General features: G+C 51.0%; 1 protein-coding gene across 1 annotated transcript in view; it reads left to right on the top strand.

The window, feature by feature from the left end:
• The first annotated feature begins 247 nt into the window (after positions 1-247).
• The window catches only part of LOC137650138 (anaphase-promoting complex subunit 15-like), a 75,638-nt gene continuing 52,078 nt past the window's right edge, over positions 248-23,807 (top strand). Inside the window, exons 1-2 of the mRNA XM_068383285.1 lie at positions 248-361; positions 20,267-20,437. Coding sequence (XP_068239386.1) covers positions 20,339-20,437 — 99 coding nt within the window. The 5' untranslated portion in view covers positions 248-361; positions 20,267-20,338. The remainder of the gene's footprint in view (positions 362-20,266; positions 20,438-23,807) is intronic.

Below are 23,807 nucleotides of genomic sequence, written 5' to 3'. Positions count from 1 at the left end.
ACTAGGGGGAATGTAAACTGTAATTTTTTTGTGAAAATGAGGAGGAAAATTTGATACATTTCTTGTTGTTTTGCCAGGAATATAGAAAAGAAAGGAATGAAGTAATTGAGCTACAACAACCATACGAGGAAGACCTGAAGAAAATAGTAGGGTTATTTTTGTTTGGTGAAACAAATACAGAAAAGAAAAAAGAAGTATTAAACCTGATGTGGAGGAAAAGACAAATCAATATAATAAGATAAAATTTGGAGGCGCCGTTGCAAAGGCTACGATGCCTCACCCCAGAATCTGAACCTTTTTTTAAGAAATTGGAATTTGGGATACGTATCTCTTCGGTTATATTTGATTGTAAACGTATCTGGTATGTATTTTTCTTATATATTTTGATGTTTGTACATTTAAATAAGACAAGTTAAGAGGCTTTAAACATAGGTATAGAAGTAATATGTGAGTTTGTAACCTGTGGCATTCTATATCAAGGACTTCTTTGTCGTTAATCTTTAGTCTGCTAAAAGCAGGACCCTGTCAATCATGCAATCCCAGGAGCCTTTGTAGTTTGTTGGGACAGTCCTGGAACCTCCTGAAAATCGAGTAAAACAGTTTAACACAATGAAATAATGAATTCACTAAATTTGTAAATGCTTCCTAATGACCTAACGGGGGACGTTACCCAAACACTCACTATCATACAAACACCACAAACCCACCTAACTTAACCTAGTAGTTCCCAGGTCACAACCCCTAGCCTAGGGGCAAGCCCCGGACCCCCTTCGTAAGTCTCTCTCCTACACATCAAGCTATGGGCAGCACTTTAAATTATATCTTTAAAATGATAAAATAACTTCATATTATGGAATATCGGATCATAGTAAGGATCATCTTCCCCATAAGGAATAATGATTTGGCTAGTAATAAGAAAGATATCGCCTGTCCCAACAAACTACATTCTACTCCAATCCTATTATATTCTGTCTCCTGTTTTAACATTTAGCTTATTTTAAGTTGCATTACCTCACACAGAGCCCAATGATTGTTGTAATGGCTTGAGGAGGCTATTAGATGGCTAATACTTTACTCCATTTTGAGGTGGTTCAGTCGTGGAAGGAATGGACGACAATAGGTTAGTAATTAAAATACTTTATAATGCAAAGATATCAAGTGGTAAGAGAATAAGGCCCAGAAAGACACACAGGAAAGGAAAGGCCTTGTATACAAGAAAAGGCAAAGAATGCTTGCAAGATGAGAGAGAATACTACAGTGTGTATTGAGCGGTTGGGTGGGTGTGCGGGTGTTGAGCCTTATTATTAGGGAAGTTTACCTACACAATAGTTTCACCCACGATTCGACAATTAAATAATAAATGAGACAGTACTGTTTAACTGCCCTTAAACGGGTGCTTATGTAAACTTGACTTTCATTTCTGGGATAGCCAAATCCAATGGATGTGAAATGCAGCTGATAATTATCATAATGAAAATAAATGTAATTTACATCATAAGCAATCATCGCTCTTACGAAGATGACTTGTTTCTCTTTGTTTTATTTTCTATATATTAAACTCATCTTTGAAAACAATGTCATAAACGCTGTAGTACCGAAAATAATCAAAACATCTGCCAAATTAACCTATTATACTCACATGGTCTATATTTTGATATGTTAGTTTTAGTTCAAAATACAATACAGATCAACAGATATAAAAATGGTAAAATTATAGTAACCCAAAATCCCGGGTTCGTTCCCACTGGGTGTCCCCCATTATCGACAGATATATATATATATAATATATATATATATATATATATATATATATATATATATATATATATATATATATATATATATATATATATATATATATATATATATATATATATTCATTATTTATTTGCGGTGAAAAGAAGTGTCATTTTCGAAGAAAACAGGTGTTTTTCTATAGGATAAAGCTCTTTTTTAGTATGAAAGCTTTTCCCGTCTGTAACTATTATAAAACCATAAAAAACATGGACTTCATATTATAAATATAAAATATATTTATATGTCAAAAAATAGTTTTTCAGCCTTGATAACTATTCAGAAAATATTTTTCGTTCCAGACAGAGTAAAGCAGAAATTGGAAGTTGCAATGATGAAGAGCCTTCTGTAGATTTGTTTTTCCGTCATTACCCTCACAGTTCCGCATCTCGCAACACTGATCCATATCAAGGTCTAGATTAAGGTTCAGGCCATTCCTTTAATTGCGAAACTGCCGCCTGCCTACTTTGACCTTTGGAATTTTTATGTTACCTTGTCAACTTTAGGTGGTTTGTTGATTGACGGACACTGCTAAGCTAAGGCATAGAAGAGTAAAGTTTAACCCCATTGTACCAAATTAAAGCAATATTTTCTAACTGGATATACCTCCCAGTTGACCTTACCTACATTAATGTACAGTATTATTAAATGTTGCGCTATCGCCCCAATTACCTCTTCTAAGACTAATCATTAGGTGCATACGCTGTTCTACAAACCACCCTAAAGATTGTTTTCTTTTTATACATCTGGTAACCTTACATCGATCAAATTAGGTTGGACCCAAATTAGAAACGGGTATGAAGGCAATTCCTTACCTTTACCAGCTGACTGATATTTTTCATAATTGGTTAACTTGCAGACTCATGATAGGGCTCAGAGCTATGATGAGTTGATAAAAAAATGTTTTCCTTTAAGGTAACGGATATGTTATGGATAATTTTTTTATTAGTTATAACATTATTCATAGATTTAATACTCATGAATTTAAAAGTCTAGGACAAGACTTGTGGAAAACGTTCAAGTGATTTGGTGTTTGTTCCGTAACCGAAATACAAACCACGCTATTTACAAAGGGTATTACTTTTAGCGTAGCTGAAATGGCGAGCCATTAGAATTTAACGAGGGTGTATTACCCCCGCGATAGTTAGCGGGGGGGGGGGGGGGGGTAGGGGAGTGGTAGCTAGCTACCCCTCCTCCCCCTCACACACAGGTGAATACTCACTTTCACTTTTGGCTCGGACTGTGACAGACGTCTCTCTCTTGGTCCTCTCTTGGCAGCCATTGTTTGTTTTGTCTTTACTTAATCGCTTACTTTTCTTTTACTCTATATATATGTAAACATGTTTTCATGTTTGTATATATATTTGAGTATAGAAATCAGTAAGTTTCCTTTTCAGCTTTGTGTGTGTAGTGTACGATATCTATGTGGAGGCCTCGGCAGTTAGGCCACCACGGCGTAATTTTATGGGTGGCGATCGAGTTTGACATGTCTTTCTCTCTCTCTCTCTCTCTCTCTCTCTCTCTCTCTCTCTCTCTCTCTCTCTCTCTCTCTCTCTCTCTCTCTCTCTCTCTCTCTCTGAGGTCGTTTACCCTTTTACTACGTGTTACTACGGCCTTGTAGCTTCCTTTCCGTGTGGGGGGGTTGCTACGCCGTACGTTTGTCTCAATTAGTTATGAATCTAATTGTAGTTGTTTTTTGTTTTTCAGCTTGTAGAACGATTCCTTTCGGGGTTTTCGTTCTTTCTTTAGTGTTCATTCATTTTTAAATTACATAATTACATAGTTACATAATTATAATTGTTATAATTCTGTTTTGGTTACAGCTCTCCTTCCGCGAGTGTAAGTGGTTGTGAGGGCACGTGCCTGTTGTGTAATTCTTGTTCCTTTCCCTCGGGATTCCTCTTCGGAGCCTTCCCGGGGGAATGAATGTGTACTAATATTATTTTGTTTTATTTTTTTTTACAGTTACCGATCTAGTTCGTTTCTGTAATATGGCAACGGTGTGAGCTGTCTGGTTGAGTCCTGGGGATTCGGCTGTTGCTGCCTCCCCCCTTGTATTTTCGTCAGGGGCGTGTCTCCTTCTACTGGAAGTACTCCCGTGACGACGGACAGCTCTCCAGTTCATTTTAGAACTCTCAGGAGGCTTGCCTCCTTGGGCGGGTAACTTTCCTTCCGAGGGAAGTTTTTCCTGTCCAGGCTTGAGTTTTTCCCCTTTTTGGGGGTTCTTCTCTTGCCTTTTTTTCGTGCGACTATGCTCTTGGTGCTGAGCGGTCGCACCTGCAGTTTCGCTCAAGGGGCTGGGCAACTGCAGGAGCTCCTCTTTGGAGGATTGCTCCTTTTAGGTCACTGGCTGACCAGTCTCTTCCACAAAGTGTTTCTCTTACGTTCGCGAGAGAGTACACTCATAGAGACTCCTCTTCGGAGGTTTCTTCTGTTGCTGTTGCTGTTGCTGTTGGCCTCCCTCGCCGTAAGGCCCACCGTCCGCCTCGTCGTAAGGGCCTCTCATCTTCCTATAAGGGTGCTTGAGGCGCCTTTTTGGATCTCCGTTTGCAGCCTACAACTCCTTTTTCTCGATCTTCCGCCTTGGTGCAGATGGACAGCAGTCTGATCTCGTCTTCCGACGGGCAACGGTCTTCCCGACGGACAACGGTCTTCCCGACGGACAGCGGTCTTCCGACGGACATCAGTCTTCCGGCGGACAACGATCTCTTCGGGGCAAAGGGTTGCCCCCACGGGGGTTCTTCCCTTGCGTGTCAGGGTTTCCCTGCGCGCCCTTCTGCTGTGTTCTCTCCTGCTCCTGCTCAGTGTTAGCACACAGGCGCTCTTCTGCTCATCAGCGCTCTCCTGTTCGTCAGCGCTTTCAAGATGATCATCCCTGCGGTTCCTGTTGGTTCCTGTTACGCGCCCTGTGCGCCCACGTTCGCCCTCGCGATCTTGAACTTCGGTTCAGGTCGGGGTCAAGGACTCTTCTTTGCGCAGGCTTCCACGCGTAGCCTTCTGCTCGTCAGCGATCATCAGCTCGCCAGTGATCATCAGCTCGCCAGCGATCATCAGCTCGCCAGCGATCATCAGCTCGCCAGCGATCATCAGCTCGCCAGCGATCATCAGCTCGTCAGCGATCATCAGCTCGCCAGCGATCATCAGCTCGTCAGCGATCATCAGCTCGCCAGCAATCACCTGTCTCTCGGCGATCTCCGGATCGCCCACGTGTGTTACAGCCGGCACGCCAACGTTCTCCAACACTTCTGAAGGAACATGGTTCGCCAGCTACTAGCTCAACTGCGGATGCTGATCGCCATCGCGCGACCCTCAACTGCGGATGCTGATCGCCATCGCGCGACCCTCAACTGCGGATGCTGATCGCCATCGCGCGACCCTCAACTGCGGATGCTGATCGCCATCGCGCGACCCTCAACTGCAGATGCTGATCGCCATCGCGCGACCCTCAACTGCGGATGCTGATCGCCATCGGGCGACCCTCAACTGCGGATGCTGATCGCCATCGCGCGACCGCACACCTGCGGATGCTGATCACCATCGCTCGACCCTGCGCATGCTGATCACCATCGCGCGACCCTCAACTGCGTATGCTGTTCGCCATCGTGTGATCGCCCACCTGCAGATGCTGCTCGTCATCGCGCCATCGTGCGACCCTGGCATGCTGATCGCCATCGCGCGACCCTGGCATGCTGATCACCATCGCGCGACCCTGCGCATACTGATCACCATCGCGCGACCCGGCGCATGCTGATCACCATCGCGCGATCGCCCTCCTGCACAGGCTGCTCGCGATCGCTCACCTTCGCAAACTGCTCGACCATCGCGTCGGCATAACACAACGCGCCATCGCCAACCTGCGCATTAGCGCTCACCAGCTCACCACCGATCACTTGTTCATCCATATCGCCAGCGGTCTTCCTTGCCCACGCGGCAGCGCGTTTTCTCGCCATCGCGCTAACGCTTGCGTTCGCCGCCTCGGACTCTCTCTCATCCACCTGCCCACCCTCACGGCGACCGCTCGCCCGCTCGCATGCGCGACCGCTCGCCCGTGCGCCCGCGCGACCACTCGCCTGCGCGCCCACACTCCCACGTGCCTGCACGTCTACGCTCATGCTCTCCAATGTTCGGCCACGCGCGAACCAACGGTTTTTCCATCGCGCGGACAGATGGTGTTCCGTCGCGCGAACCTACAGTGTTTCTTCGCACAAATGTCGGCTTATTTCTTGCAGTATCCATTGCTCGTCTATGGGTTATCGCTCGCCGACCACCAGCTCTCGCCCTTCCTACCACGCTCGCCCTCCTTCTGCGCTCCTTCGCTCACCTTCGTTTGCGTTACCGCGCATGGGCACTTCCACGTTCGCCCACGCGAAAATCTTTGAATTTCCGTCGCGCGAGCTCCAGGGCGATTGCGACCACGATTCCCAATGGGATTTTCGCAGCATGACCAGCCTGGCGAGTTCTTCTGGAGCGTATTTCCAGAACACGGCCTCACCCCGTAAACGCAGAGCATGGCACTTGCAAAAATAGGAGAAACTTAAGGGAGATCTGAGCAACACTCCTCTTTCCTGAACCTGGGTTAGCCCTTCCCCGTCATTACCTGGAAGGATTTTTGGCGGGGGGGGGGGGGCTTTCCGTTCGAGTTTTCTCCATCGGACGAGGGGTGACTGCTTACCTCTTCCTCTGGGAGCTTACCAGGTTCTTTCCCTCCTCGGTTACGGCCCGAGGTTTGGTTAGGGGAAGCTACAGGAAGATCAAGGGTACTTTCCTCCTCTCGAGCTCAGGCACCTTGGCCTTTCGTCGTTAAGTATCTAACTTGCGGACAAGCTCGACGTTGTACCATCTGGACGCGCTGACTGAGGGCTTCCTTCGGGTGTCTCATCTGTGGAGGTCGACGACCTCAGACACCCTTCCATCCTTGAGAAGAGTTTGTTTGTGCCCAAGGACAGAGACTTAGACAGCTGCTGTGCGGAGGAAATCGACTTCCAGTTTCACTCCTCCAAGGCGCTTTCTTCCAGACTCTGCAGGGCTCCAGCGCCTTTTTCTTTCAACCACGTCGGCCTAAGTTATCGGCTACGACAACTGGGACAAGGTGTCCAATTGTAGTTTCCTCCTGTCAGGAACAGATGGCACGGGAGACTCCCCCGGGGCCCGGGGGGGCATAGTCCTAAAAGGAGTTCACGAACTCTAGGATTGCAGGTTTTTCGCTGGGAAGATGCTTAAGGTTACTCATCCGAATGACAGCTTCCCGATGCCCATTCCCGCACAATCTCTGTGATTAGCCAAGGATTTCGCGCCTGCCGTCTCTCAGCGAATTCAGTGTCTCTGAACCTCTTGCCATAGCGTCAGCAGAGTTGCCCGGTTGGGCAGAATGATCCATACCTTAGGCGAAGGTCTTCCTTAGGATCATCGACGGCTTCACCCTCAGTCGATCCTTTCTTGTAAGGAAGGATCTGAGAGGGGATGTCCGTAGTCGACCTCTCAGCCCTGATCAAGTTTGTCGAACAAACTTTGGCCAGCGTAGACCAGCAGAATCGATCAGACTGGTAACGAGGCGACAGGACTCCTTAAACCCTGGATCGGAAGGACGGGTGCTTTCAGTTTCCATTCCATCCATCTTCCAGGGTGCTCGTCGAATTCAGCCTAGACTGCAAGTATTCCTGCTTATGATGCAGTGTGGCTATCCCGCCGTGGCATAGCAGGTTTGTTTCCCCAGAGAACTCTCCCTGCCTTCCTCTTGGCCGCTCAGGTGCAGGCTTCCACCTCCTCTGCTGTTTGGAGGGCTGGTCAACTCCGGTAGGCTCGGGTTCGACCTTCTTCAGCGCCGGGACAAGCTTCCGGATGCTTACCATGAGTGTGGGCTCATGGTATTTTGCTTGGAGCCTTCTCTTCCTCTGCCTCAACATCTGGTGTATCTGGCCATGATATTGAGTCAACGGCCTTACCACGTTGGAAACCCCGCTTCTCGTCCGTCCAGCGAGGTTAAGCAACGTCGGTACTTGGATGGGTGACCACCTGGGGACGCCAGATTCTGTTACCACATCCTCCGAGCCTTCCTTTCGGTTGACTGTGGCAAGACTGAGGAGAGTCGCAGTACCTGTTCTCAGTCAAGCAGAGCTTTCAGCCCTACCTTGGAACGTTTCCTAGTTCTCCTTTCCTCATTGACCCGTCTATAGTCCGAACGGTCGCCTCAGGATAAGTTCCATGTGGGGCGATCCAAGTTCCGGTGGCTTCAGGCAATGTTTAACCGGACTCCCTGGCCCTAGGGGACCAGCGGAACTATTAGACCTGCAATGGGTGTTGACCTATGGAGCCTCTTGATGGTAGTGGATATTCTCGTCCTTTCCCCACATTCTTGATGCGGTTCTCGGACTCGTCAAAGGAAGGGGGGGGCATGTTCCGGTCCAGGCCTATGGTCAAGACCTGAAGGATACCTCTCCATCATTCAGGCAGGCTTAGGGGCCTTAGTCTGGCCCCTCTTCAGATCCTACAGCTCCTGCCGAGTCGCCCCGTTGCGCGTCGACTTCATTCTAACCATCAGGGGACGCATTTTCACACCTTCACATCTTGCAGTAGAGATACCGGGATGATTGAGATTCTCTCAATACCACCATCGGCTCTCTCATTCCAGGCAGGGGAATGTTTCTCTCAGACTATCCGAGCAGAGCCTCGTAGAGAGAGTGTACCTGGGGGTTTTTGACCTTGGGTAACCAGCAAGTGCTGGTCTGGGGGACCTGATCGCGACAGCTTGGAACCTCAAGCTTCCGCTATTCTTCCCCCCAGTCTCAGACCCCGAGACTCTGGCAAGATGCATTCCGGTGATGGTGGGACAACTTCGACGCCTGCGTCTTCCCTCCTTTTTGTCTGTGGACAATGGGTCTCAACAAGACCAGGTTGTCTGTCAACCTTTCAATGGGAGAGCTCCACTGGGACTATGCGCAGAACGGTTTCTGGACCCTCTGCTTCCCCTGACGGAACTCCCGGGAGAGCTTCTCCCACGGCGCAGACTACTCAAGCAACCACACTGCGACATCTCTCCCGAACCGGGGCATCGCTTCGGCTTCATGCCTGGAGACACTACGCTTCCTCCTCAAGAAGAGACAACCCGCTACAGTCGCGGTGAGGAGGTCGCGTCTTCGGCGATAGTCATCCACAGGGGTCTCCCAGGCAAAGTGAAGAGTCTAAGGTGGTTGGTGCCGTGGGAGATATACCTCTTCCCTTGAGGCCTCTTCTCCAGCAATAACGGTCTTATTGCCTTTCGGCGGGAGGAAACTCCTTTCCGCTCTCGGCAATGAAGCCTGTCGCTCAGCCTTTCCCTGACCTTCAGGCTTAAAGGAATAACTTTTTCCTGCCCGCTGGATCTGTCCTCGCTCATGCGAAGCTACGATCGTCCCTGCCCTAGTCGGAGGAAGACCTCCAACTTGGAGCTTGGCTCGGACTTTTAGTCCTTTAAGAGATCTTCCCTAGACCCTTTACGACAGGCCTCGGATTGTATTCCGCCTTGGGTCTTCTGCTCACTCTGGCCACGGCCAGTATGTAAGCAATCTTCTTGGTCTCTTACTACTCCCCCCTTTCTAAGGAAGAGGGGAAGGCAACATTCAGGCTCGCTCCTGAGTTGTTGGCTAGACTCAGAATCTGAGGGTCCCGGCCCTTTGGTCCGATTCATTCAAGATTTCGAGTCTCCATTCTGTATCTGATGTCCCAAGACCTTCTCTTTCTTGCCAGTAAAGGAATCGAGAGGTTAGCGCTGGGAACAGCTGCAGTTTGTCCTCAGTTGCAGCCGATTTGGAAGCACAAGGAGGACATGGGGGGAGAGTCACCAGTATACCTCTTCAGCCCGGACTCAAGGACATTCATCTCGACCTGTCTCCAGACCCTCCCCCGTCACGTCGCCCTACAGCACGATGTTGGATACATCGCAACGTCCCTCGCCTTCGAGTAATACTACTCTGTGACGCAGGTGCTACAAGCTGGAGTCTGGAAGCGTCTAATGACCTTCGCAGCCCGCTCCCTGCAGGGCGTGACCCACAGGAGTCTCGATACGTTTTCTATCGCTCTGTGGTGGCTACACAACAGCTGGTCTAACCTCAGGCTCCTTTTTGGACAGGTAGCAGAAGGTTGAGGGCATTGTTATCAGTTTTTAGTCTGCATGAACGAAAGAAGTATGTCTGGCCCTTACTTCTTTCTTCATCATCCCCTCTACGGGGAAGCAGCATCCTGGTCTCTGCATAGCTGACCTCGAACCTCTGCAGGTAAACCATGCTTCCTTGTGGTCCGAGTATTGAGTCTATACTGTCGCGTCCCCCATACCCTGACGAGGTGGTATTGGGAACGTCCTAACCCAGAGTTCCTTCTGGAACTCCAGGTCAACTGCCTAGGACGGGTCACACTTCTTCCTTCACACACAAGCTTACGTAGGCCACATGGTTCCTTGCGGAGCAAGGAGCTTGTGAGCTGCAGGGACTCCTTTTCTCGAGTGCGACTCACTCGGATTCTAAGTCCCCGGGTAAAGCCAAAGCCAGTATGGCTGGGGACTTTCCACCCTTCCTAAGGGATAAGTCACCCTTTGTAAGTAGCGTGGTTTGTATTTCGGTTACGGAACAAATGACAAATTCGAAGATAATTTGTATTTTTCCTAATCATACAAACCTTAGCTATTTACACATATTTGCCCGCCAGCCCTGTCCCCCAAGACAAGTCCTACCTCTAAGACTAAGTGAAAGTGAGCATTCACCTGTGTGTGAGGGGGAGAAGGGGTAGCTAGCTACCACTCCCCTACCCCCCCGCTAACTAGCGCGGGGGTAATACACCCTCGTTAAATTCTAATGGCTCGCCATTTCAGCTACGCTAAAAGTAATACCCTTTGTAAATAGCTAAGGTTTGTATGGTTAGGAAAAATACAAATCATCTTCAAATTTGTCATGTTTCATAGGTCCAAACATGTTTTTCCTACTTTTGTGCAATTATTTTGAATTATACTTACTCTGTTACTATTGTTAATGAGCGATTTTATAGAAAGAGGGGCCCCTTCGAGACTGACAATGATGTGGGACCTCATTGAGAAACTGGATTTTATGGGTTAGGGAAAACCAAAAAATAAGGAAGGAAACAAAGGGGTGTGTTGTACTAACCTTGCCCATCTTTGCCTAACCAAACCTAGACCACCGATTCCTGAGCTAACTAACCTTAATCTAATGCTGTACTTCTGATAGAAATGGTGAGTTACTCCTACCTGGATACAAACCCTCATCCTTCCATAGGAGTACGATTTCAACGCTTCAATAGGAGTATGATTTCAACGAAGCTGGAAACTCTGCTGTTAAAATTTGTAACGAGCCGTCAATTGTTGCTGGTGGGGAAGCCCTACCCCTAACCATCCTACTGAGTTGCTACTATAACTTACGGTGCCTAGCTGTTCAGACATACTTTCGTTTTGATCAAGCTTGGCTGGTTTCATCCTTTTATTTCTCTGTTTCTACACAAATGTAAACCATTCGTTCTTTGCTATGAATATATTGTTTCGGCGTAGCTGGAAGCAAGCCATAAACTCTTTACACGACGTAATCCTCCTTCCCCTTGTCCTGGGTGCAGATGACACTCCTTTCAGGCATCTCCCTGGGAAAAGTGTCAAGAATTGCCGTCCACTCAGTTTGAGCAGTATGGTAAGCGCCGAAATAAGTTTAAAAGGGATTCTTCTCCCTCATAAGTCATCCTTGAGGTCAAAGAAGTCTTGACTTCTTACTCCTGCGCCTCGTTCTCTCCCCGCTGATAGCTCATTCAGTCTCCTTTAGGGAACACTCAGGTGCAAAGGGCCCTGTCGCTTCCCTTAGCGAAGCGGCGACTCCCACGGCTGGAATTCCTCACCCACGACGTCCACAACCAGTGGGTCAACCGGGTTTTAAGATGACGGGATGCTGCAATCTCGAAATTCCAGAAGTAGGTTCCTAGGAGGGAAGTTATGAAGCTTTGCAACTCCTTGATGGATGGTCTTCACGTCTCCAACTTGGAGGACATAGAAGCAGTTGCCTAAGAAATGGAGGAAGGCGAGCCAAGACTCCCTCCTCCATCGTGCAATGACTTCTCGCCCTTACTCCTCGGCACCACCACCACAATGATCATCGCCGATGAAAAGCCAAGGACATAGGAAAAGGTCTCAACCACTTAAGCAGGCAGCTTCTAAGAAGCAAGTATCCAAACATCCCTTTCGAGCAAGAGGATCCAAGAGTAGGAAGGTGTGGCCGATCCCGCTAGCAGGTTATTCCTCCTACCAGTCCATTGGTAGAGGGATGCCTGCAGAGCAGGTAACAGAGGTTGATGTTCCACAGGGCCAAGCCTTGGTCAATCTCCATCCTCTGAGCGGAATACCACATCCTATTCACCCTCTCTCTCCCTCCTCTGACCCTACATCCAGTGATGTCGCATTCGTACTATTACCCCATTAGAAGTTTAAATGGCCATTCCAGCTTTGCTGAAATCATACTCCTATTAAAGAAATCAGGTTTGTATAGTTAGGAAAAATTTTTCAAATTTGGGACTTTTCATCGTAATTGTACGACCTTGAGACCGACCTAAGGGGGCATAAAATTAGGTAACATTGTTCTTATATTTGTTTGTTCCGTAACCGAAATACAAACCATGCTATTTACATGGGGTATTACTTTCGGCGTAGCTCAAATGACGAGCCATTAGATTTTTAACGAGTGTTAACTACCCTCTCGCTAGTTAGGGAAGGGGTAGCTAGCGACCCCTCCCCCCTCACACACTGGTGAACTGATTCACTTCACTTTTGGCTCGGGTGATGATCAGACCTGTCTGTCTCACCCTCGCATTTTTGACAGCCTTAATTTGTTTGCTTTTTCTTACAGCTTGTGTGCTTGGAAGTTGGCCTCTCTTCATCATGCGGAAGTGCCCTGGACTTCCCGACCGCCCTTATGGAACGTTCATGTCGGCGGTCAAGACCGACCCTCACTCCTTATGTCCATAATGCCGAGGTCAGCGGTGTGATAGGGATAAAACTTGTAGTGAGTGCAGGGAGTGGTCTACCTCCCAGTGGGAGAGGTTTTCCCAGCGTTGTAAGAAGTCTAAGCGTGACCTTTCTCCTTCAAGGGCTGCCTTGAAGAAGGAAGGTTCCAAAGACTCTTCTTCCGTTGCCCGAACCTCCTCCGAAGCTCTCACTCGATCGGTCTCTCGCGAGGGGCCATCGAGTGGTAGCGTAGGCCTTTCTGTTGTTGACCAACCTCGGGGTTCGGGAGAGGGAGTTGCCTCCCATAGCGAGGCACCTCCTCCTCCTCCTCCACCTCCGGGGGAGGATTTTGATGTTGATAACTCTGTTTCTAACAATGATCTTTTGCAGCTTTGGGCTTCCTTGGGGCCTAAGGGCTCGCCCTCCAGGGAAGCCCTGTTTGACCTGATCCAGTTGGGTGCAGCTGTCAAACAGTCGCCGGTAATAGCAGAGGTTGTTCCTCTGTCTATTGTCGACGTTGTTGTGTCAGAGGCTTCCGACGGGTCGGGCCAAACCCCTGCTGTTGTTGCGTATGTTGCTGAAGGCTCAGTTCCCCCCTCCGAACATTCTTCGAGGGAGGAGCTGGGTTCAACGGTCTCTCCTGCGGGTGATTCTCCCCCTCGGGGGAGTTCACTGACGGAGACTCCTCTTCGGAGGACCGACGTTGTTGTTGCTGCCCCTCAAGGTCGTCTTCGCCGTAAGGCTCGCCCTCCTCTTTGCCGTAGAGGCCTTCCTTCCCCTTATAAGGGAGTTAGGAGGCGCCTCTTCGGTTCTTCGCCTTCGACGTCCCCCGCAGAGGAGCCTCCTCGACGTGAGCAGACTGTTGCAGCTGCATCTCTAGACCTCTCAGCTGATCGTTCGTGATCTCCCACGCCTGCCAGACCTGCTAGCCTTCCTTCTCCGTTCGCGGACGCAGATGCGCAGTGGGCGCCAACGCACCCCGTTTTCCAACGGGCACCAGTCCCTTCGGGGCATAAGGGCTTATCTCCCAATGAGAGTAAGTCCCTTAAGTGCCAGGTTTTACCTGCGCGCCCACGTTCTCCTACTGTGGACCCTTCGGACTCAACGCGCCAGCGATCTCCTGCAGCCACGTCTTCTCGCCTTAGATTTCCTGCTCGCCTGCGCGTCAGTGCTCTCCTGCTCGTCAGGGATCTCCTGTGCGCCAGCTCTCTCCTGCTCGCCAGCGCACATCTGCGCGCCCACGTACTCCTGAGCGACAACGATCGCCTGCTCGCCAGCACACATCTGCGCGTCCTGGTCCTGATGCGCGCCAATGTTAGCCCGTGCGCCCACGATCTCCGGATCTGGGTGCAGGCAAGGAGGCTGTTCCTTTGCCCCCTCACCGTCGATCTCTTGCGCGCCCGCAGACCCCGCCCACGCACCAGCCTTTGCCTGCGCGCCATCGCGCGCACCCTTCCTATGCGCTCTTCTAAACCTGTTCGAGTCTCTGCACGCCTGCGCGCCCACGAGAAGTCTCCGGTGCAAGCCCGCGAGCGTTCGCCTTTACGCGCCACTTCACCTTCTGGTCCTGCGTCCCAGCTGATAGCTCCTGACCACGTCACTACGGGCCAGCGATCTCCAACGCGCCAGCGATCTCCCGCACGCCCGCGCGATCTTTCGCCTGCGCGCAAGCGCTCTCCAAAGCGCCCGTGCGCCCACACGTCAGATCGCCGAAGGTCTCCTACGCGCCCATGTGCTAACTCGCCTGTGCCCAGTCGCTTGCCTTCTCGCCCTACGCGCCATCGCTTGTCTTCTTGCCCTACGCGCCATCGCTTGCCTTCTCGCCTTATGCGCCATCGCTTGCCTTCTCGCCCTACGCGCCATCGTTCGCCAACGCTCCCCTGCGCGCCGTTGTTCTCCCGGCTGCCAGCGCTCTCCCTTACAACCGCGCGCACCCTCACCTACGCACCCACGTGCACTTTCACCTAGGCGCCCATGCGCTCACTCACCTGCGCGCCCACGCGCTCTCTCGCCCGCGTGCACACGCGCCCACGCGCACCCGCGCTTTCATCTCCGCGCGCATGTACGCCAACGTTCACCCGCGCGCATGTGCGCCAACGTTCGCCCACGCGCATGTGCGCCAACGTTCGCCCACTCGCACTACCCCGCGATTTTACCATCGCGCGAGCGCCAGCGCAACCCCGACCCCGATTCCTGCCAGGTTTCGCAGCACGGGCAACCTTGCGAGTCCTCTGGAGCGCGTACTTCCAGATCATCGTCATCACGATCTCCACCCCATAAGCGCAGAGCAGCGCACTTGCAGGAGGAGGAAGAATCTTCAGAGAGGTCTAAGCAACACTCTTCTTCTTTTCAGGCAGGCCCTGTGGTGTACACTCCTAAGGATCGCCCGATCCCTTTCCCTCCAGCGGGAGTCGCTGACACTGAGTCTGTCAGCCGTCAGCCTTGATTTGGGTCTCTGATCAAAGCGGTCGTCCAGGCTGTTAAGCCGGCCCTCGCTGATCTAGGCCTCAAACCAACGGCAGCCTCATCCCTGCTGAAGAGAAGGAGAGGAGTGGACTTCGTGGTGACTTCTCCTAGGGTTAAACTGGCTCCCAAGAAGTCCGTCAGGAAGGCCCCTTCCCCCCCTCAGACGGTTTCTCCTTCTCCTGTGGACGAAGCCTTTCTGTCCTCAGGAGAGTCCAGCGAGGTGAGACATTCTCCCACGGCACCAATGGGAGGAACTCCACCTCGAGTAGGAGAATCGTCTCGTGTGGGAGCTGAGAGGAGCCCTCAGACGTCTTTACTGAAGTCCTGTATCTCTCCTAGGAGGGAGCCCAAGGACTCGAAGACCGTCCCTAAGTCTTCATCCCGGATTAGACCAGAGCCAGCAATACCCCAGGAGAACGTCCACGTGTCCCCCCAAGTAGAGCAGCTGGGGACAGGAGACTTTGCTGCCAGTCCACAAGGAGGAGAGCTGCATGAGTCGGAGCATGCTTTCTGGCAGGTCCTGAGTCTAATGAGGCAACTCAACAGGTTCGAGGACCCGGAGACTGCCCCTCGCGAAGGCAAGGATAAGGTTCTGGACCAAGTCTACGGCACTCAAAAACCTCCGAAGGCTAGTGCATCTCTGCCATGGTCCCAGGGGGTTAAGAGCGCCAGAGACAAGGTTGAGAGCCAACTCTCCGAACTCGCCTCCTCCAGCCGTTCCTCTGCCGGCAACAAACTCGTCCCACCTCCTCGCGTACAACAGAGGAGTTACTTCGAGATCATGGGGGAGTCTTGTTTAGCTCTGCCTCTCCACCATTCTGTGGAAGAGCTCTCCAGGGGAATTTCTCTTGAGAAACTCTCCGCCCAGCAGGTGACATTCTCGGCTACAGAGATCTTGAGCCAGGAGAAAGTCGCAAAGTGTGCCATGCAGGCCACTTCGTGGCTGGATGTCTGGCTGGGGACTCTGGGCATCCTGTTGCGATCCGAGGACTTGTCCAAGGAGAGTGCCAGGAAGGCCATGGAGACTTTTCTCCTCTCGGGCACGCGCACCATCGTGTTTCTAGCTCACCAAGTTTCGAACTTGTGGGCAAACTCGATCTTGAAGCGTCGTGATGCGGTGACCGAGAGGTTCCATGCGAAGGTCTCCTCTAAAGGGCTCTTACATCCAGACCATACAACCCTCCAGCACCTCAACAACAACAGCCTCGTCAGTCTAGGACATCGAAACCGGCTCCAGCAGCAAAGGCAAAGGTGTCCAAACAGCAGCCCTTTCCTGTCAAGGACTGGAAGGGTGGGAAGTCCTCCAGGGGAGGCAAGAATCCAAGAGGGAGCCGCCGAGGCCGCAAACGTTAGGATTGGCAATCCCCCTGCGTGTCCACCAGTGGGGGGATGCCTGCAGAGTGGCGCGTTCAGGTGGCAGCAACTCGGGGACGATTCCTGAACGATCTCTGTGATCAGCCAAGGATATCGCGTCCCGTTCATAACATCTCTTCCTCCCCTGACAGCGAATCCAGTGTCGTTGAGCTCCTATGCCATGGGATCGGCAAAGGGGCTAGCCCTTCAGGCAGAAGTCGAAACCATGCTCAAGAAGGATGCTCTCCAAGAGGTCGTCGACGGCTCCCCAGGCTTCTTCAGTCGACTCTTTCTTATAAAGATGGTGTCTGGAGGCTGGAGACCCGTCATCGACCTCTCAGCCCTGAACAAGTTTGTCAAACAAACTTCGTTCAGCATGGAGACAGCAGAGACGGTCAGACTTGCAGTGAGACCGCCAGACTTCATGTGCACACTGGATCTAAAGGACGCGTACTTCCAGATCCCAATTCATCCGTCTTCCAGGAAGTACTTTAGATTCAGCCTAGACAACAAGATCTACCAGTTCAAGGTGCTGTGTTTCTGTCTCTCCACAGCACCACAGGTGTTCACCAGAGTGTTCACCCTGATATCTTCGTGGGCACACACGATCGGCATCCGTCTCCTTCGCTATCTGGACGACTGGCTGATCCTGGCAGACTCGGAGTCGACCCTTCTTCGACACCGAGACAAGCATCTGGGACTTAGCCAAGATCTAGGGATCATGGTAAATCTCGAGAAGTCTTCTCTGCTTCCATCTCAACGACTGGTATGTCTAGGCATGATATTGGACACCAATCTCCACAAAGCCTTTCCATCAGACGACAGGATAGCAAGGCTGAGGAGGGTCGCAGAGCCTTTCCTCAGACGGGAAGAGCTTCCAGCCCAATCTTGGTTACGTCTTCTAGGTCACCTGTCCTCCCTGGCCCGACTAGTTCCAAACGGCCGCCTCAGGATTAGATCCCTGCAATGGCGGCTCAAGTCCCGGTGGAATCAAGGCCATAATTCCCCGGACATTCTGGTCCCTATGGGGCCTGCGGAACGGATGGACCTGCAGTGGTGGTTGACCGACGGAAACCTTCGAAAGGGAGTGGATCTTTTCGTCCTCCCCCCGGATTTGATGCTGTTCTCGGACACGTCAAAAGAAGGGTGAGGGCCCCACGTTCTGAACCAGAGGATCTCAGGCTTGTGGTCAGAATCAGAAAAGTACCTCCACATCAATCTGCTAGAAATGAAGGCCGTATATCTGGCCCTTCAAAAGTTCCAATAGACCCTGGCGGGTCACTCTGTGGTGGTGATGAGTGACAACACCACAGTAGTGGCTTATATCAACAAGCAGGGATGTACCTTTTCACAACAGCTATCCCATCTTGCAGTAGAGATTCTGAGATGGGCCGAAGTCCACTCGATACCACTATCAGCTCGCTTCATTACGGGAAAAAGGAATGTGCTCGCCGACAGTCTGAGCAGAGCTTCACAGATAGTGAGTACCGAGTGGTCTTTGGATCCTCTAGTAGCCAACAAAGTCCTGACTTTGTGGGGTTCCCCGACAGTGGACTTGTTCGCGACAGTCTTGAATTTCATGCTGCCGCTGTATTGCTCCCCAGTCCCGGACCCCAAGGCACTCTGGCAAGATGCCTTCCAACAACGGTGGGACAACATCGACATCTACGCCTTCCCACCGTTCTGTCTGATTAGAAGGGTGCTCAACAAGACCAGACTATCGGTCAACCTGTCGATGACCTTGATAGCTCCGCTATGGCATCATGCAGAGTGGTTCCTGGACCTTCTACAGCTCCTGACGGAACTCCCGAGAGAACTCCCCCCACGACACGAGCTACTCAGGCAACCACACTGCCCCTCGATGCCACTATTCCAACAATAGCAGAGTTTCTTGTATATTTGCGGGAGGAAATGCGCCTTTCGGTCTCGGCGGTGAAAGGCTATCGCTCAGCCTTAAGCCTGGCCTTCAGGCTGAAAGGATTGAACATTTCTTCCTCGTTGGAACTTTCCTTGCTCATACGAAGCTACAAACTTACCTGCCCTCAGTCGGAAGTGAGACCTCCTCCATGGAACGTGGTTTGGGTTCTCAGGGCTCTTAAGAGACCTCCGTTCGAACCATTACGCCAGGCTTCTGATTGTCACCTGACTTGGAAGACGGTGTTCCTGCTCGCTCTGGCTTCAGCCAAGCGTGTCAGTGAACTTCATGGTCTCTCGTACGACGTTGCCCATTCAAGGGGGTGGGGGGAGGTAACGTTCAGGTTTGTCCCTGAGTTTGTTGCTAAGACTCAAAATCCTTGAGACCCGGACCCACGGTTCGACTCCTTCAGGGTTTCGAGTCTTCGTTCTGTAACAGATGACCCAGACCATCTCCTACTATGCCCAGTAAGGAGTCTGAGGCGTTATCTTAAAAGAACAGCTGCAGTTCATCCTCGCGTGCAAGCCCTGTTTGTGAGCACGGGAAGGACGAAGAGGAGGGTCACCAAGAGTACCATCTCAGCTTGGATTCGAAGGGTCATCCATCATGCCCTGAATCCAGACCCTCCTCCGTCACGTCGCCCTAGAGCACACGATGTCAGAGGCATCGCAACGTCCCTGGCATTCAAGAAAAACTTCTCTGTGACGCAGGTGCTACAAGCTGGGGTCTGGAAGCGTCAAACGACCTTCACAGCCCACTACCTGCAGGACGTGACCCACAGGAACCTCGATACGTTCTCTATCGGCCCTGTGGTGGCTGCACAACAGCTGGTCTAACCTCAGGCTCCTTAATGGACAGGTAACAGAAGGTTAAGGGCATTGTTACCCGGTTTTAGACTGCATGAATGAAAAAGTATGTCTGGCCCTTACTCTTTTCTTCATCCTCCCCTCTCTTGGGGAAAGCAGAATCCTGGGTTCTCTGCATAACTGACCTCAAACCACTGCAGGTAAACCCGGCTTTCTTGTGTTCCTAGTACTGTATTAATATAATACTGTCGCGTCCCCCATACCCTGACGAGGTGGTATTGGAAACGTCTTAACCTAGATTTCCATCTAAAGGACTTCAGGTCAACTTCCTAGGACGAGTCACACTTCTTTCCTCCACACACAAGCTTATGTAGGCTGCATGTTCCTTGCGGAGCAAGGAATTTGCGAGGTGCAGGGACTCCTTTTCTAGAGTGCTGCTCACTCGGATTCTGAGTCCCCGGGCAAAAGCCAAAGCCAGTAAGGCTGGGACTTTCCACCCTACCTAAGGGTTAAGTCACCCCATGTAAATAGCGTGGTTTGTATTTCGGTTACGGAACAAATGACAAATTCGGAGATACTGTAATTTGTATTTTTCCCAACCATACAAACCTTGGCTATTTACACATATTTGCCCGCCAGCCCTGTCCCCCGTGAAGTCCTACCTCTAAGCGAAGGGAATCAGTTCACCGGTGTGCGAGTGGGGAGGGGTAGCGCCTACCCTCTCGCTAACTAGCGAGAGGGTAGTTAACCCTCGTTAAAAATCTAATGGCTCGTCATTTCAGCTACGCCGAAAGTAATACCCCATGTAAATAGCTAAGGTTTGTATGGTTAGGGAAAATACAAATTATCTCCGAATTTGTCATATTTAATATTTGATGATGCCGACATAAGTCAGAACTGATGTACACTATGTTGAACTTACGTAAATAGAAGTATTATTGTAGTGAACTATTAATACTTGTTCCTCCTCAGGTTATTTTTGTGAAACGGAATCTACGTGAAGTACTTTACAGTTGCAAAGACACCTAAGGTCGCTCAAGTGTCATGGCTATCCCCCCTCTCTTTCCAAGTCTGATGCCGAGGATTGCTGATCCAGCCTGGTTTCAAGTCGATAAACCTGTGGATGTGGCTCAGGAACTAAAGGTGAAAATGCTTATTGTTCTTAATTGTAATCTCTAGTCTTTTATATCTTCACTTCACAAAATAGAAAAAATTTTGTTCTGGCTTTATATACAAACCCTTTTGCTTTTTAGAGTGGAGATATATTTTGGTGATAGCTGGAACTAGCCATAAGACTTTTAGCGACGTGTAACTACACACCGCTAAGTAGCAGAGGGTAGATAAGGTACCCTGCTCACACCCACACTGGTAACATGTCACTTTTCATTTTGACTCGGTAGAGAACAGACGTGCTGTCATTCTCTCCCGTCAACCTTTTACTCATTCTAAATAAATACATACTGGTCTAAACTTTAAAAACTTTCCTGTTCCACTATGCAGGTTTGTCCTGGCATAGAAGGGTGCTAGTGCCTCAACTTAAAAGTCGTCGTCGTTGAAGTACTGTACCGGTAGTCGTCGTTTAAGTTGTTGTCGTTGAAGTCATCATCGAGCAGTGAAGATGGATCCTCACATCTTTTGTCCTGCATGCATGGGTCATTCCTGTTCACTAGTGTCTCCTTGTAATAAGAGTAGGGAGTGGCCTCCCTACCAGTGGCAGCAATACGGTAGGCGGTAGGAGAAGAAGGCCAAGAGCGACTCTTCCCCCTAGAGTTCATCCTCAAAGGCGAAGTAACCTCGACATATTTCTCTGTCGGCTCCTGCCTGTCACTTTGACTCTGCTCCATTGGTCAAGTAAGAGTGATGGCCTTTAGACATCCAGACAACCTTGCAGATCTGAAGACTCCACTGCTTCCTCTAGAGAAGTAGCGCTGCCCTCAGTTGCAAGGGAGTCTCTCCTCATCGGCTATTACCTTCCTTGGGGCTTGCGGGTTTCCCGTGCAAGGAATGGTTGCTCCAGGTCCTTTGGTTGGTGACACAATGTGAGCGCATAGTTTCCTCCACTGTGGTTGACATTGGTCTTCCTCCCGAAGACTCTGGAGGTCACGTACCAAAGGAGTCCCTTGTGTCTCTGCCCTTAGTGACCTCAGCTTCTACTTGACCACTCTACATTCGTCCCGCTTTGGCCGACTAACGTATGCAGTTGCAGACGAGTACCCCTCAGGTTTATCCGTCTGGGGATCCATCCCAGGTGAAATAAAAATCTATTTTGTTCCGTAACTGGAATGTAAACCACACTATTTAATAGGGGTATTACTTTCGGCATAGCTAAAATGATGAGCCATTAAAATTTAACGAGTGTTAACTACCCATATCGCTAGTTAGCGGGGGTAGGGGAGGGTAGCTTAGTACCGCCCCCCTCACACACCTGTGATTGAGCTCACTTTGCTTTCGGCTCGGTTGGTGAACAGACGTTGCCGCTCTTCATCCTCGCCGTATATTGGCACCCGTTAATGACTTTTGCTTTTTCTTTTTCTTTTCTCTTAGTGTGTGTTTGTGAAGTTGACTTCTGCAACCATGCGCACCTGCCCTGGACTCTCCTGCCACCCTTGTGGGACGTTTATGTCGGCGGTGGAGACTGATCCTCACACCCTTTGTCCTGTATGCAGAGGTCAACGGTGTGATAGTGTAAATAAGTGTAATGAGTGTAGGGAGTGGTCTTCCTCCCAGTGGGAGAGGTTTGGGCGATGTCGGAAGAAGTCCAAGGGAGATATTTCTCCTTCGAAGGTTCCTTAGAAGGGAGAAAAACCCAAGGCCTCTTCTTCCGTCTCCCAACCCTCCTTCGAAGCTCCTACTCGTTCGGCCTCTTACAAGAGACCGTCAAGTAGTAGCGTAGACCATGTTTAATGTCGGCCAACCCCGGTTCTCAAGAGATGGTGTTGCTTCCCCTACCGAAGCAGCCCCACCTCTCCCCCTGGGTGAGGCCTTGTCACTAACCCCTCTTTTGCAGATTTGGTCTTCCTTGGGGCTTACGGGTATGCCCTCCAAGGAAGCTTTGCGACAGTTCATCCGCATGGGTGCTTCTGTTCAGCAGTCATCGTCGCCGTCAGAGGTAGATCCTCTGACCCTCGTCGATATTGTAGTGTCAGAGGTGTCACATGTGATATCATCCAACTCCTCTGCCCCTCCAGACTCTCCAGTGGTTGCTGCCGGCTTAGTTTCCCCCGTTCCTGAACATCCTTCGAGGGGGAAACTAAGTCCAATGTCTATCTCTCCTGCAATTGTTTGTCCCCCTTGGGGGAGTTCACGCATAGACTCCTCTTTGGAGGACTGCTGCAGCGCACGGTCAGCTTCTTGATCCAACGGCCCCCAGAAGGCGCCTTCGTCACAAAGCTCGCTCTCCACTTCGCCTTAGAGGTCTCCCTTCACCATCGGTGAAGAGGCGCCTCTTTGGTTCCTCGTCGTCGCAGCCGTCCCCTGCAGAGGAGCCTACGCTGCAGTCATCTGACTTTCGACCTTCGATCGTCACTGCTCCTGCTACTAGTCATGTGACTTTGGTCCTGGACCCCTCTGCAAATCGTTCCCGATCCCCTTCGGTGGATGCTCGGCCTTACAAAGGGCACATCCCAGTTCCTGACCATCCACCCTTCAGACCTGCCGACCTTCCAACACCGTTCCTGTCACCGGTAAAGCCTCTTGAGGCTCTACCAAAGTGCGCATCTGCGCGCCATCGCCCTGCAGCTCGCCAACCTACAGGACATCAGTGCTCATCAGCAGCTCATCAGCACTCTACAGCACTTCGGCGCGCCCCTTCACCTGATCGCCCTCATAGACGGCAGCAACATCATGCGTCAACGCTCTCCTGCGCACCCACGCGCCCACGTTCGCCTGTGCACCCTGTGCTCACACACCCAGGATCGCACACTACTGCGCGCTTGCGCTCTCCTGCATGCGCACGATCTCTTGCGCGTCAGCGCTCTTTTGCTCATTAGCAATCTTCTGTGCACCCTGCGCCCATGCGCCCACAATCTCCTACGCGCCAGTGCTCTCCTGCACACCAGCACTCTCCTGCGCGCCAACACTCACCTGCACGCCAGCACTCCAGCGCGCCAATATTCACCTGCACGCCAGGGCTCTCCTGCCCGCCAGCCTGCGCGCCAATTATTTCCTGCGCACCAGCCTGTGCGCCAATTCTCTCCTGTGCACCAGCGCGCCAGTTCTCACCTGCGCGTCAACGAGTTCCTGCACACCAACACTCTGCAGGTAAAACAACACGTGCAATCCAGCGCCTCCCTGGACATCCGCGCACCAATTTTCACCTGCGCCAATATTCTCCTGCACGGGCGCGCGCCAGTACTGTATTCTCCGGCGCGGAAGCGCGCCAATATCCTCCTGCACGCGCCGATATTCTCCTGCGCGGGCACGCCCGCGAATATTCTCACGCGCAGGCATGCGCCAATATTCTCCCGCGCACGCGTGCCAACAGACACGAGTGCAGGAACTACACCCAGCAAGG

The sequence above is a fragment of the Palaemon carinicauda genome, chromosome 11 (assembly GCF_036898095.1).
Source record: "Palaemon carinicauda isolate YSFRI2023 chromosome 11, ASM3689809v2, whole genome shotgun sequence".
Taxonomy (NCBI): Eukaryota; Metazoa; Arthropoda; class Malacostraca; order Decapoda; family Palaemonidae; genus Palaemon; species Palaemon carinicauda.
Note: the sequence above shows the minus strand (reverse complement) of the source record. Positions and strands in the feature narration are given on the sequence as shown.